Genomic DNA, 12,481 nt, shown 5'->3' on the forward strand with positions numbered 1-12,481 from the left:
CACTAACTATTCACAGTCCAATGAGAGAGTGCAGATAAACCAACGCATGCCCTCAGAATGTCTAGTCCTGATTAGAGGAGATGGAAACGAGGCCTTGAGAAGAACAGTGCAGGCAAGCAGCCACTTTCTCAGCAGTGAAGAGAAAACGCACATCTCAGTGGATCAATACCAGCAGCTTATGTAACTGCGGCTGTGCCAGGATCTCAGCTCTATGTGTCCACAGACAATGATGACAAGCATCGCTCCTCTTTTGTTCTGAGTTACAGGAGTCTGCAGCTGGGAACATGGATGAAATATCAGTAAGCCGATGGCGTGGCTTTGATTTTGGTCTCTGGGACACTGGATAAGATAGTGAGACACTTCTCACGTGTGTCAAACAGTCAGGCACAATTTACGATATCATTTTTTGAGGAAGAAAAACTGGGGGATTAGAGCTTCAAACATCCACTGACTCACTGGAAAGGAATGCAAGACAGGTTGTTGGTAAGCCAGCTGAGATTAGACCCATTCATGGTCGGTTTCTAAGCCTTTGGCATTGTCAGGAAAGTTACACTGTGCAAAAAGAAAAACAGATGAGGTGTTAAATGTGCTGAAATGAAATTCATTCGGTTGTTCAGGGCCCAAGGTAAAGGAAGTGTAGTCTGTGTTTCCTGAGGCAAGTTCTGAGTCAGAGTTCTTAAGAATGCCGCCTGGATCAAGATTTACAACGTGCAAACTCTCGCTCTACTTTCTGTGACAGGTTTTCCCTCCATGGAACACTGTGAAGCAGACAAGTATGTATATTATTGAAAATTGTCCAGAGGATTTCAGAAGAAGATATCAATCCAAGCACCCATCAAAGGTAAGAAAACGACTGTTGCTGAACGACATATGGCTGCTTATGATACAACCTCCACTCCATACAGCAGCATTCTTCCATGCAATCTTCCAACTGTCACCTCATTAAATCAAAGCTTGTTTCCACCTGATATTGTGCCAGGGGGCGTTTGGATGAAGACATAATTATAGTTTTTATATGGTTATAAGACAAATCTTAATATCACATTAAACACAGGCCCCAACTCTTTTCAGTGGAAAAAAACCTTCAGTGAGAAAGACACATGCAATTGATTCTCAAGAAAATATATCTTTCAACATATTTATTAACCTTCATTATCACAAACGTCAATGTATTGTAAACCTGTCTGCGTCAGTGAAGGCAGCGTAAAATGTTGGCATTTCTGCACATGGGTTCTATGAGTCATATCCATGTGATGGGCACCACCTGTGACATCTAAGCCTATAATTCAAATGAGAATCTTAAAACAAGACTCTATATGGGAACATATGGAGTCTTGTTTGTTGCCTTGGTTAACCCTTAATAAAATATTCTCCACTGACATGTTTTTCAAAGTGCGACTGTGTCAACTTTTGCTGTGTCTGACTCTCCTCATGGGAAAATGACTCAAAATCTGTAATTCTTGAAGTTGAAATAACTGCGTCAATTACCTAAAGATATGACAGAACATGAATCACTTTTGAGAGCTGCTAGTGTCAAATGATTCCTGCCACAGGCATCTCAGAGTTGATGGTTTTGGCTCTCCACAAAGCAGCGGTGTCACATGACACATGGGAGTGCCAAGGCCATGGGGGCCAGAGGCTGTGAGGAGAAGATCGTAAATCCAGAAAAAGGCAAGAAAATGCAACAAAAGACAAAGTGCAACTCTCCATACCTCCTGCCATGGCCTCCTGCAGCTCCCCCCTCTGTCACCCCTGCACCGCACAAAATCAGCCAAATTTATTAGTGACAGGTGACTTTCTGGACTGCAGCTACAGTGCAGGGTATTGTATTTCCATTTGTGTTGAGCTCAAACACATAAAAAGCTAAGAACAGTTTTATTCCAAAGAATCGAGTCCTTCTGACGAAGAGTTGAGAAAAAGTGGTTGCACACAATACAACAGCCTAATGCAAAGGTTGGGTGATTTACACACCCTTGTAAATCACAGTCATCACCGACATTTTGTTACATTCATATGTTCGAGAGAGGACTACGCAGGGGAAACCAACGCCATGGTGTCAGACATCTGGTGGTAATATGTCCAATAGTGCCTTCATGTGGTGTGCAACTATTTCTGTGCTGTTACACTTACATCCTGCAACAGTGCTGAACTCCTTATGCTATGTTGTTCAGATTGTAGAAGAAGAGAGCGCACAAAAATAAATAACTGAGAACACAGTCTTTTTAAATTAATCTATAAAGAGACTGTTTAATATAATAAGACCAGCCCTGGCTCATTGCAGATTTCTAATTAGCATATTAATTGGGGTTCATTTCAAGTTTTATGAAGTCCACCGCCAGTCTTCATTAATGCTGATTAGTGCCACTAAGAGGGCACTGAGTCATACGTTTTGGATGATTACCTTTTATTATATTATTCACATGGCATAGCAACAAAATTGGATCCTGACATTGCAGTGATGATGTTTCCGGAAGTCAAAAACATCTAAATTTACCATGTGATTTCAGAAACTTTAGACAATTCAAAGCAGAGGCAACACCTGCTGGCAATACAATACCCTGAAGTGTAATTTTCTCTATTTTAAATTGTGCGACTGCTACATATGGTGAGAATAAAGTTTGATTCAGCGACGGGGATGTAACCTATACTCAACCTTGGATTCTGCATCCTCCCCCACAGCGATGCCAAATAACGTCAACTTCAATCCCAAATTCTGTCTGTGTTGTGGAAACAGATGGCTTGATGCAAAACACAAGCTCAAAGTAAAGCGGAGTTTTGTGAGTAATGTCTTTCCATCATGTCTGTGCTGATGGACAGAGCTAGGGATTGTTGCGAGGAAATGATGTGTGCAAACTTTTCAGTGTCAGTGTGATGGAGGGATGAGGATGTACAGGTCCTCTCAGTTCCCACCATGGACGACTAACCACTGGCACAGCTGGAATGCACTAACATGGATGGTCACTACGGGAGAAAATATGTTTTGGTTTGATAGTTTCTTAAAAAAGATCAGAAGTTGTAAAAAAATATCCATAAACTCCATTCAAATATAGAATTGTCACCTATGAATCATATCACATTGGTCCAAATGTCACGTAGCGAGAATCCCCCTGCTCCATGACCATTTCTGCTTGTGTTGCTAATTAACATCCACTTGTGCAAGTCTCAACCACTCTGCCTCCGGTCAATAGCGTGACCAAAATATGCCAGAGACAGACAAAAACAACAGTGTCTTGAGCCTAAAGCTGTTCCCGGCCTGGAGGTGTGAGGCCTCTCCTATAATTACCACATCATCAGTGGAGTCAAGGGAAAACAGAGGCCCCATCAGATTTTTGTCTGGGATGGTAAACAGCTTGCCCCTTCTTTGCTGTGGTTGGACCGGAGGCTCTGCTGCTGTCAGCCAGACAGACCGCCTGGCCTATATGTGCACGTTTATGTCTGAGTGCCCCGCCGGATGTATTTCAGGAAACCAAGCGAGGCTGTCTCCTCAGCAAAAATGATAATGAAAAAGCTGACAAACAGTACATGAAACTGAACTCATTCTGTCAAATGTGAATATTTAATGTGTATGCAGAAATCTTTAAATGCATTCCACAAAAGAGACATCAAGATCACACTATGTTCATTTGTCTAAAAACCTTTTCCTCTTTATTGTCATCATTTTCAATTTTCAACTTCTTGCCATTGCTCACAATGCTGGCCTGGTTATCTGCTGATACACATATTGGAATTTTTCTCATCACTTTTCAGCATGAAAGATTGATCCAGTAAGAACCATCATTCACACCATCCACCTCAGGTACATCTTCAGTGTAGAAACTCTGAACAACTAGTTTGGCCAATATCACCAAACTAGAGAGACAGGATACAGTACATGAACACAATGTGTTTTTGTTTGTTTATCTGTTTCTTCAGTATAAGAACAAATATCACAAACAGCTACGACCAGGCTGGGGCAAGTTGGTTAGCATTCTTAAAAGCTCAGTGTGTAGAATTTGGTGATATCCAGAAGTGAAGCTGAATACTTCCCCTTCCCAACATGAAAGAGAACCTGTGGTGAACTTCAGTTGTCATGAAAACTCAAAAGGTTTTAATTTGTCCAGTTTGGACGACAGTAAAAAATGTGGCGGACTCCACAGAGAGGACCCCCCCCTCCATGGAAATATAAAGTTTTTAAATATAAAGGCCGATTCTATGGTTAAGAAAATAACAATTTATACAAATTAGATGAAACACACCAGTGAAAACATCACTAGGATTCTTTTATATTTAATTTCTGCCAAAAATCCCTTTCACCTAAATCTTACACACTGAACCTTTAAGTAGTTTGATCTTGGACTCCTGCATCTTTGATAGATTTAGCAGCAAACAGGAGTAAACATTGGTTTTGCCTTTTTGCTGGACACAGCACTTGGTGAGTGAAGTAAGATATAGTAATCAGCAGTAATAAGCAGCTAAGCAAAGTAAGTCAGGGCTATCATTGGCTGTGTAGCATAAAAACATGGCATAGCCTAAATTATTCACATCTTTATGATTTGCAGACATTAATCACCAACAAGTCCAAACATGTTACATTTCAGCAATGCTAAATATTTAAAAGCAACCTATCATACTTCAAAAACACCATATTCCAACATAGAGCTCACTGAGGTGTTCCCCGCTGTATTTGTATTAGCCGATGATAAATAACATCACCATTATTTACACACAATCAGTTAGTGAGTCATCATGTTAGCCTCTAAGTTTCATTTTGTTTGCCACATTGTTAGAGCACCAGCTAACGAATGAAAATAAATAGTAATGTCAGCTGCATAATATCTTCTCCACTGTGTTTGAATTATTTAACAGTGATCTCATGCATGTGATGGTAAAACAGTTTCTCAGCCTCAGACCTGACAGAAATGCCCGAAGTAGTTGTCCACAAAGTGAACGCCGTCAAACGGGTGTCAGGACCGAAGCAGAAAATACACGAAAAGCAATCACATGTTTTTTCTTAAAATTTCATTTGTCATTTCATACGTCTCAGCTCCAGATGTGGAAACCAGGCCATTTGTATGTATGGACACTTGCCTGTAAAAACATTACAAGTGAAAGCAGCGTGAAAAGGGAGGAATAAAACATCAAGGGGTGCTGCAATTTGATTTTTAACCTTGAAAGACCTGCCTCAGCACTTAATGACCGTTGACCCTGCATATACTCAGAACCCCGGATCCCAGTGCTTTCACTCAGGCCCATGCCTGTCTGAGCACCATATTTATGAACCGTGTCTAATCACACTTTCCACCTGTTTTTCCACTTCTCTCTGCTAAAAGTTTCAATTCTTCTCATAATTCACAGCATACGATGTTGTTTTGAATGCAACAAGATACCAAGCGCTGTGCATTTTCTGCAAAATACCCATAAAATGAATACAGTGGCCGTCTTTGCAAGATTGTAAAGTCAGCAAAAGTAACCTCAAAACAGGCTTATATGATGCATTAGTTGGCAGCTTTCTGTGAAAGTGAGACACAAATATTTAAAATAATTAATAGTTTATTTTTCATGCATTTTATTCACTATGTTGAGAGGAAAATAATCAGATATGGCTTCTCCCCTTGCTCAGCCTCTATGACTAACTGACCTTCCACAGCATTGTTAATGACCTTGGGTGTTACATGCACTAATTGAGATTCACTTAATGCTACCTAATTAAAATTGTCTGAACCCTTGGAAAAGCACAGACTGACCAAAAAAAAGAAAAATAACTGCAGGAAAAATGAGAACATCTGGGCCTTGGTTCTCATTAACACATCTAACAGTGAATTAGGGCACGAATGTGAAAAATGTACTTAACTAAAATTATTTTTTAAAATTAGATATGATTACAAATATTCAAATATTATATATATATAAATATTAAGACTGACACGGAAGAAAATATCTGATATTACAGTACGAAGAATGATACATATATATATATATATATATATATATATATATATATATATACATATGTGGATGTAACTGTTCTCTGCCTGTGAGAGTTTGTGATGACAGTGTGCCTGTGGTTAAAACTGTCTGGACTCAATCTGGCCTCTGGCCCGAACCACAGGATTCAGTCCACGGCTCATTAGCACTCATTTATTCTCTCCATCTCATCCAAACTTAAAATGCCACTGTTGCCATTTATTGGATACGTGATTTCATATGCAACTCCCATGGAAAATATTTCATGCAAACTGCAGCTAAAAAAGATATTTACAGTATAATAGTACAGTTTTAAACGTGCTCATAGGGAGGTTTCATCATTTCATTCCAAATGAAACCAGAGACCGATCCAGACCGAACCTCCTATATGAAGGCAAAACATACTTTCATCTACACATCGCTAGATAATTTGTCTTGACAGTATTGGGGGCAGAACTACGTTTTTCACACAAACCACAAATCTAATACAAGAGGTAGCAGCAACTGTAGAAATAAAGTTTAAACTGCTGCACTCTCATGATTAAAAAATGTATTTACTTTCCTCGCAGGAATAAACAGAGGGAAAACCCTTAAACAGCATCTGTGGAGAATCTCTGGAAACAAATAAGATTCTTATACTTTGAATTCTGGGGGGGCAGACAGTCATATTTCTGTGGCTTCTCTGCGCATCGAGAGCAGAGTAAATCAGCGGTAAATCCTATAATCTTCCTCATCCATCATGAGGCAACGTCAGAGAGAAAAACCAAAACCTCAGTGAACAAGACAGTGGTCTGTTTTGGGGACTTACAAGTTCAAGTCGGACCAAAACTAATTTTTATGCATGAGAACCGCAAATATACTGGAGGCTGAATTATGGGTGTCATTTTTGAAAGAAGGTCGGCCCATCAGCTTGCAGCAACACAACTAACCCACTCCTGACTGGTCCGTCTGACTAGTCCAACAAACTGTCGGACTCAGAGGTAAAGAATGTGCATAGCAGAGCGTTCCGTTGCGCTGGGGGCACATGTAAGCTGTGTGGACCTGAGGTGACAACCTTTCCCTACAAATAGAAAATATGATATTTTATTCATCATGTACACACACCCACACATACGCATACTTAAACACGTGCACACAGAAATCCCATTTTACGCATTGGTCCTACTGTGGCTTCATGTACTGGCCAGTGTGTGTGTGTGTGTGGCAGAGAGAGATTTGAGACACAAGGAAAGAGAAACAGCTTCTACACCAACTACAAAAGTGCACATCATGCTCCGCAGAGAGAGGAGCTCTGCTTCGCACAGTCGTAGAAGAGATTTAGTCTGAGGTAGCAAATAATAGCTGGTGACATTATCACTTACATCAGCAGGCTGCCCTCATGCATATCACTATATTTTTTGTGAGCTGCCAAATGGAACTTTTGTGTGCAAACTGCAGCCTGACACATCCAGTATCCGAGAGATAAACTCAGTCACATTATTTTGGTAGCCTGGCCCTTCCACATTTTATCACAGATGAAGCTTTTTATAACTGGATAAGGTGACAAGATTAGAAAACACTGATACACAAAAGTCACAAAAGACAGGTTGCAGTGATTCTATTGTAACATGGACTGGGAGGACACACAATAAATGAGGTACACTTCAATGGTGTCAGAATTCAAGCTAAATGTTCACCTGAGCAGAATCTCCCAAAGTAAATGTTCCTATTATGGTTATACAGAGTAAAAGGGCACATTAGTACAATGTAAAAGAATATTGATGGGAACATTTAAACCTGAATTGACTCCTCTGCTGACTGTGTCGGGGAAGCAGAAGCTGTAAACGCAACACTGACGTATCAGCTTTTAATTTGGTAGTCAAAGTTGTTGTTGGCATTTGCGTATGCACACATCTGGCAGATATGAAGTAACATAAGTCCAAGATTCACAATCCTTTCAGCTTCGCTATTCTCTCCACTTAAACTTCAAAAAAGCACCTGGCTCTCAACAGCTAAGATTTTCCACTGAAAGCTGCACTCTCATGATAAAATATGCCTGGACTTTGTCAGAAACTAAATTTGAAATGAGTTCTTGGATTCAGAGCTGAAATCTAGAGCTCCACTGCTCACCTGGTCACCACAGCTTGATCACAGGCCTGTAGAATTCATAACCAAACCATGAATGTATAACTCCTGCAGTAAAAATGCAAGTGTTGTCAATAAAGTTGATTGACTGGGAGAATGTGCACCAGCTTTTGTATTAAGTGCTGTTTTACATCTCTGGTGCAAGTGAGAAGGTTGAGATCTGAGTACGGTCCTCTGAAATACATAAAGAGAAAACAGTCTCACCTATGTTTTATCGACAGCTGCTTTTACAAATGAAAGTGAATGAGAGACACTTAAATCTTAAATTAGATGTATTCACAGATCAATCAAAACAAGAACCAATCTCCAAACCAAACCCTCTGTGATTGTTTGTGTGACCTGTTCTCAAATATCAATATTCATTCATCACATTTTGTACCACAAACATCTTAAAATCACATGAATGTCATCTTTGTGTCAAAATTCATCTCATGACTCTTTGGTCAAACCTGAACACACATCATAATTATGATGTTAACTTCAAAAAAATATACACAAATAAGCTTAGAAATCCTCCTCATTCAAACATCACATTTCAAATTCTTTTTCAGCGTCATATTAATACATCGATAGTTGTCATTAGATCTAATGAAAAATGAGTCTGTATCTATTAATATTTGTGGGCATTTAAAGAAACCTTATCCAGCGGATTCGGTAACAATGCCCACGGCACCTGATGATGACAGCCTTGGCAGCAGCGTAACTCATTTGACTGTTTACTGTTTAACCTGTTCAAAAAATTATTATTTGGTGCCAGAGAGGGGGCGGGACTTCTGTGTTTTTTAATTGGTTTGTTTTTGCTGCTGATTTACTGTAGAAAGATGTGTTTGTACAACAGTTTGTACAATGCAAACCATTGAGTCAACCTGTGGACGATCTAGAGTGCCCTGCATGTTCTTTTATATATTTTACAATATGCAAAGTTTTTCAGCATAGTTCTATATCCAGATATTGTCAAATGTGAAAAACTCGCTTAATCAAGTTGATTTGTTTTGTTCGTAAATAATGCACCTACATTTCCTCCAAGTTCAATATTTATTGAAACTCATGTTTGAGCTGTGTCAATTTAACCATATTAACAGTAGATCAAGAAGAATCTATGGGATTTGAGACCATGGTTGTATTTTACAGAATTAGCAAGTAGCTAAATATAAACCAGAACCCATGACTTCCATTGCCACTGCGAAAGCTATCACTTTTCATGCCACTGCGAGACCAGCTCATGTCTCCTTGGCAAGTGACCTGCTCCGGGTTGACTTAAAGCCTCTTCCATCCCATTCCAGTCATTTAATCTTGGAGCGGTATCAAGACTGTGATCTCCCTTTAACCTCCACAGAGGGGACGGACACAAAAGGGACACACTACCCACTTCATCACTCAGCGTCAAGCAGCAGTGGCATGCCAAACAATCCCATTAGGCAGCAGCCAAAAGCCAGCAGCAATGTCCTGAATCAAACCGCAGCTCTCTGCTCATTTCAGCATCCTCTCTCCCGACATCCATGCACTCATGTGTCAGCATATGTAATGAAGTCACTCAAAGCTACACTCAGCTTTCACTCTGAGGAAATAGGCAGCCCCATCACTCGGAGTAGCTTTTTACAACTCAACGCTGATCAATTAATGACTACGAATGAGACTCTGAGAGAGTTATTCATACAGGAAAATTAGAGTGATGCTGAGGGAAAGAAGAGCACAGGGAGCGGGATAATAAACCATGAATTGCACCTCACAGCAATTCCAACAGCAGAGAAGCACTTTCACAGTCACGTACATAGTGATAGCTCTTAAAGCCTGCAACACATGCCAAGGTCGCTGGCCTCATATTTGCGATTTATTTCATTCTCATATCCAGGTGCCTGCAACAGAGAGATGAGCTGAGACTCGAGCAGCACCCGGAGTAATCAAAGTGGCACACAGTTTTAGTGCTTCCTGGATCATACTTCACAGGTCCAGGGAATTAAACAGAGCACAGGAAAATAGCCTGTTTGATCCAGCTGGTCTTTGTAAAAAATTAAAGAGCAGGAGGAGGAAGAAAAGCAAAAAAAAGGAGGAGAGCGAGTAAAGTGTAGGAGAGAGAGGATGAGTTACTCACGGCCCCTGTCTCCTTTCCACCTCCAGCTTCCCTTGTGCCTCCCCGAGCCATCCCCTGGTACACAGACTCCACTCAGCACCTCCGCCAGCACCACCAGCAGCAGCAGCGGCATCCGCCCACTGGCCATGCCTGCCTCTGAAGCTTGCATCCCGGCTACAGCACAGAGTCGAGGGCCATGGGGAGCGATGAGCCACACTCCACAGTCATACCTCACACAGCTGTAGCGAGAGATCCAAAACAATAACAAGCAGCTGCAGCACTGCTCAGCTTCTCCTGGAGCGTTCGCCTCTGGGCCACAACACTGACGCCCCAGAGGGGTCACACACTCAACGCAGACATCCCCCCCTCCTCCTGGTGGATTGGAGTGATCCCTCTGAAGGTAATAGCTTCACAGACTGGCTGTAACTCCAGCACTGGTCAACAGGCAAACTAAGCCGGGGTTTCCAGATCTTTAACTCCAAAATATCAGTGTTGACTTTTTCCTCTCTTTGCACTTGTCCTCTTCCTCTTCTCACTGCTTCTTGGAGATGGGGAGGTATTTATTGCTGTGCTGGTCAAGGCTCAAGCTGAGCTCAGTGGTAACAGCTCCCATGAGTCGAGGCAGCACAGGAAGGAGAAACCTGATTGTCCTCTTGCAGAGCAGCAGTTCACAGTTTGGACCGGTGACACACAAATGATCCAGCAGCAGCCAAATCTCCTCACCTGCACCAGGCGCGGATGGAATGAGGGAGTGTGTCCAGGAGTGTGTGTAAATGCAGGTGTGTCCTCCCCCCTCTCTCTCTCCCTCTCTTCATCCGGCTATAGCACCCGTCTCAGATCACATGAGGCAGTGTTGATATGAAAATAAGAAATAAATCACGGAGATAGTTCACTACAGAGCAGCCTTGACTTTGTCAATAGAGCTTCTGAGAGAGAGAGAGAGACACACAGAGTGAGTGAGTGAGAGAGAGAGAGGGAGGGGGGGGGGGAGTGCATCTCCGAGCAAAGGAGGGAGGGAGAAATAGAGAGAGACTGAGTGAGACAAGTGTGGGGGGTGTGAATAGCAATTTCTCAAGTGCAATGGCTGTTGCTCTTTTGCGCAGCCGTCATGATGATTCCACAGCCCGACTGAGCTCAGCAGTTGTAACCTCTGCCCGACTGTGTGTCTGTGTGTGGGTGTGTGTGCGACTGGAACAGGTTTCCACTGATCTAATGTTTTTCCAAATTTAAAAACAAACAAAAAACCGTGGTTCCCGCAAGCCCGACCAACCGACCCTCCCAGCATGCACCTGTATAGACATGTACGCAAACCAGTTTAAATTGGTGTTTATGTGTGTGCGACGGTAACTCAAAGTAAGACTTCTGAACAACTGAGTGACATCAGCTTTGACAAACTTATTATCATGCAATGACAAATCTGAAGAAGAATAAAGCCACTTCATAACATACTAAAATTCAGAAGTTTAAAAAACTTTAGGCTGATTTACACCTGACCTTTACACTTGATTTATACTCGACTCAACCTTCCTCTACCAAACAAATTTGTCACATTTTAAATAATAAATCTGTGTCTCGCCTACAAGACCCATTTCCGGACAAAAAATCATATTTTTCTTTTTCTAAAGGTTCTTACAAATACATTATCTGTAGTGTATTGACACACACACACACACACACACACACACACACACACTCACACACACACACACACACACACACACACAAACACTCACACGCACACACACACAAAAACCACAAAGACTATTTTGGTGAAAAACAAGCTCAGCAAGTCTGGGTCTAGAGTTACATTGCCCGTTTCCTCCGCCTGTCAGGAGGCAGGTGAGTGCAGGTTAACGTGGGAAACTGGAGGTGTCAGCAGCACCTCCCCTTCCGCCCTCCCCCACATCTCTCTCTCTCTCATATGCCCTTCATCACTGTCGGTAAAATGCCTCCAAACAAACATAATGTCATCCACATAGATGGGAATTTACAGTGTGTGAGGTCAACGAGAGGATGAAGAGAGCTTAAACTCGTTTGCTTGTTTTCTGTCACAAGCTATCCACTGGAATATAGTCTGCAAGTCTCTCTTTCTCTTTACATCTACTGTTCTCAGATAAGTCTGATCACCTGATGCTCTTATTTAGTTGAACACTGTGGCTAATGCTAATGCCAAGCATCTCTATTCGACATGTAATCCTGGTGTAGTGGCCCATAAGGACCATGTTCCCTGAGATATTATTAATCATGTTACATTAACCGCTGATGGAGGCCTGATTAAAACTCTCTAATGATTAGGCCTCTGGAATAATTACCACTGCAGTGAGGACGGACCACTTCAACCCC

The 12,481-nt window shown here is 41.6% G+C and overlaps 1 protein-coding gene across 4 annotated transcripts in view; it reads right to left on the reverse strand.

Moving 5' to 3' along the window:
* robo1 (roundabout, axon guidance receptor, homolog 1 (Drosophila)) overlaps positions 1-12,481 on the reverse strand; it is a 206,046-nt gene that overhangs the window by 142,457 nt on the left and 51,108 nt on the right. Inside the window, exon 1 of one of the 4 annotated variants that reach the window (XM_069534293.1) lies at positions 10,160-11,057. The exons of 1 other annotated variant lie outside the window; for it this stretch is intronic. In XM_069534293.1, the coding sequence (XP_069390394.1) occupies positions 10,160-10,307 (148 nt within the window). In that variant the 5' untranslated portion in view covers positions 10,308-11,057. Of the gene's footprint in view, positions 1-10,159; positions 11,058-12,481 lie in introns of those variants that run through there. 2 more of the 4 variants (XM_069534288.1, XM_069534291.1) reach the window with 2 other exon arrangements.

The sequence above is a fragment of the Paralichthys olivaceus genome, chromosome 11, assembly GCF_024713975.1.
Source record: "Paralichthys olivaceus isolate ysfri-2021 chromosome 11, ASM2471397v2, whole genome shotgun sequence".
Classification (NCBI taxonomy): domain Eukaryota; kingdom Metazoa; phylum Chordata; class Actinopteri; order Pleuronectiformes; family Paralichthyidae; genus Paralichthys; species Paralichthys olivaceus.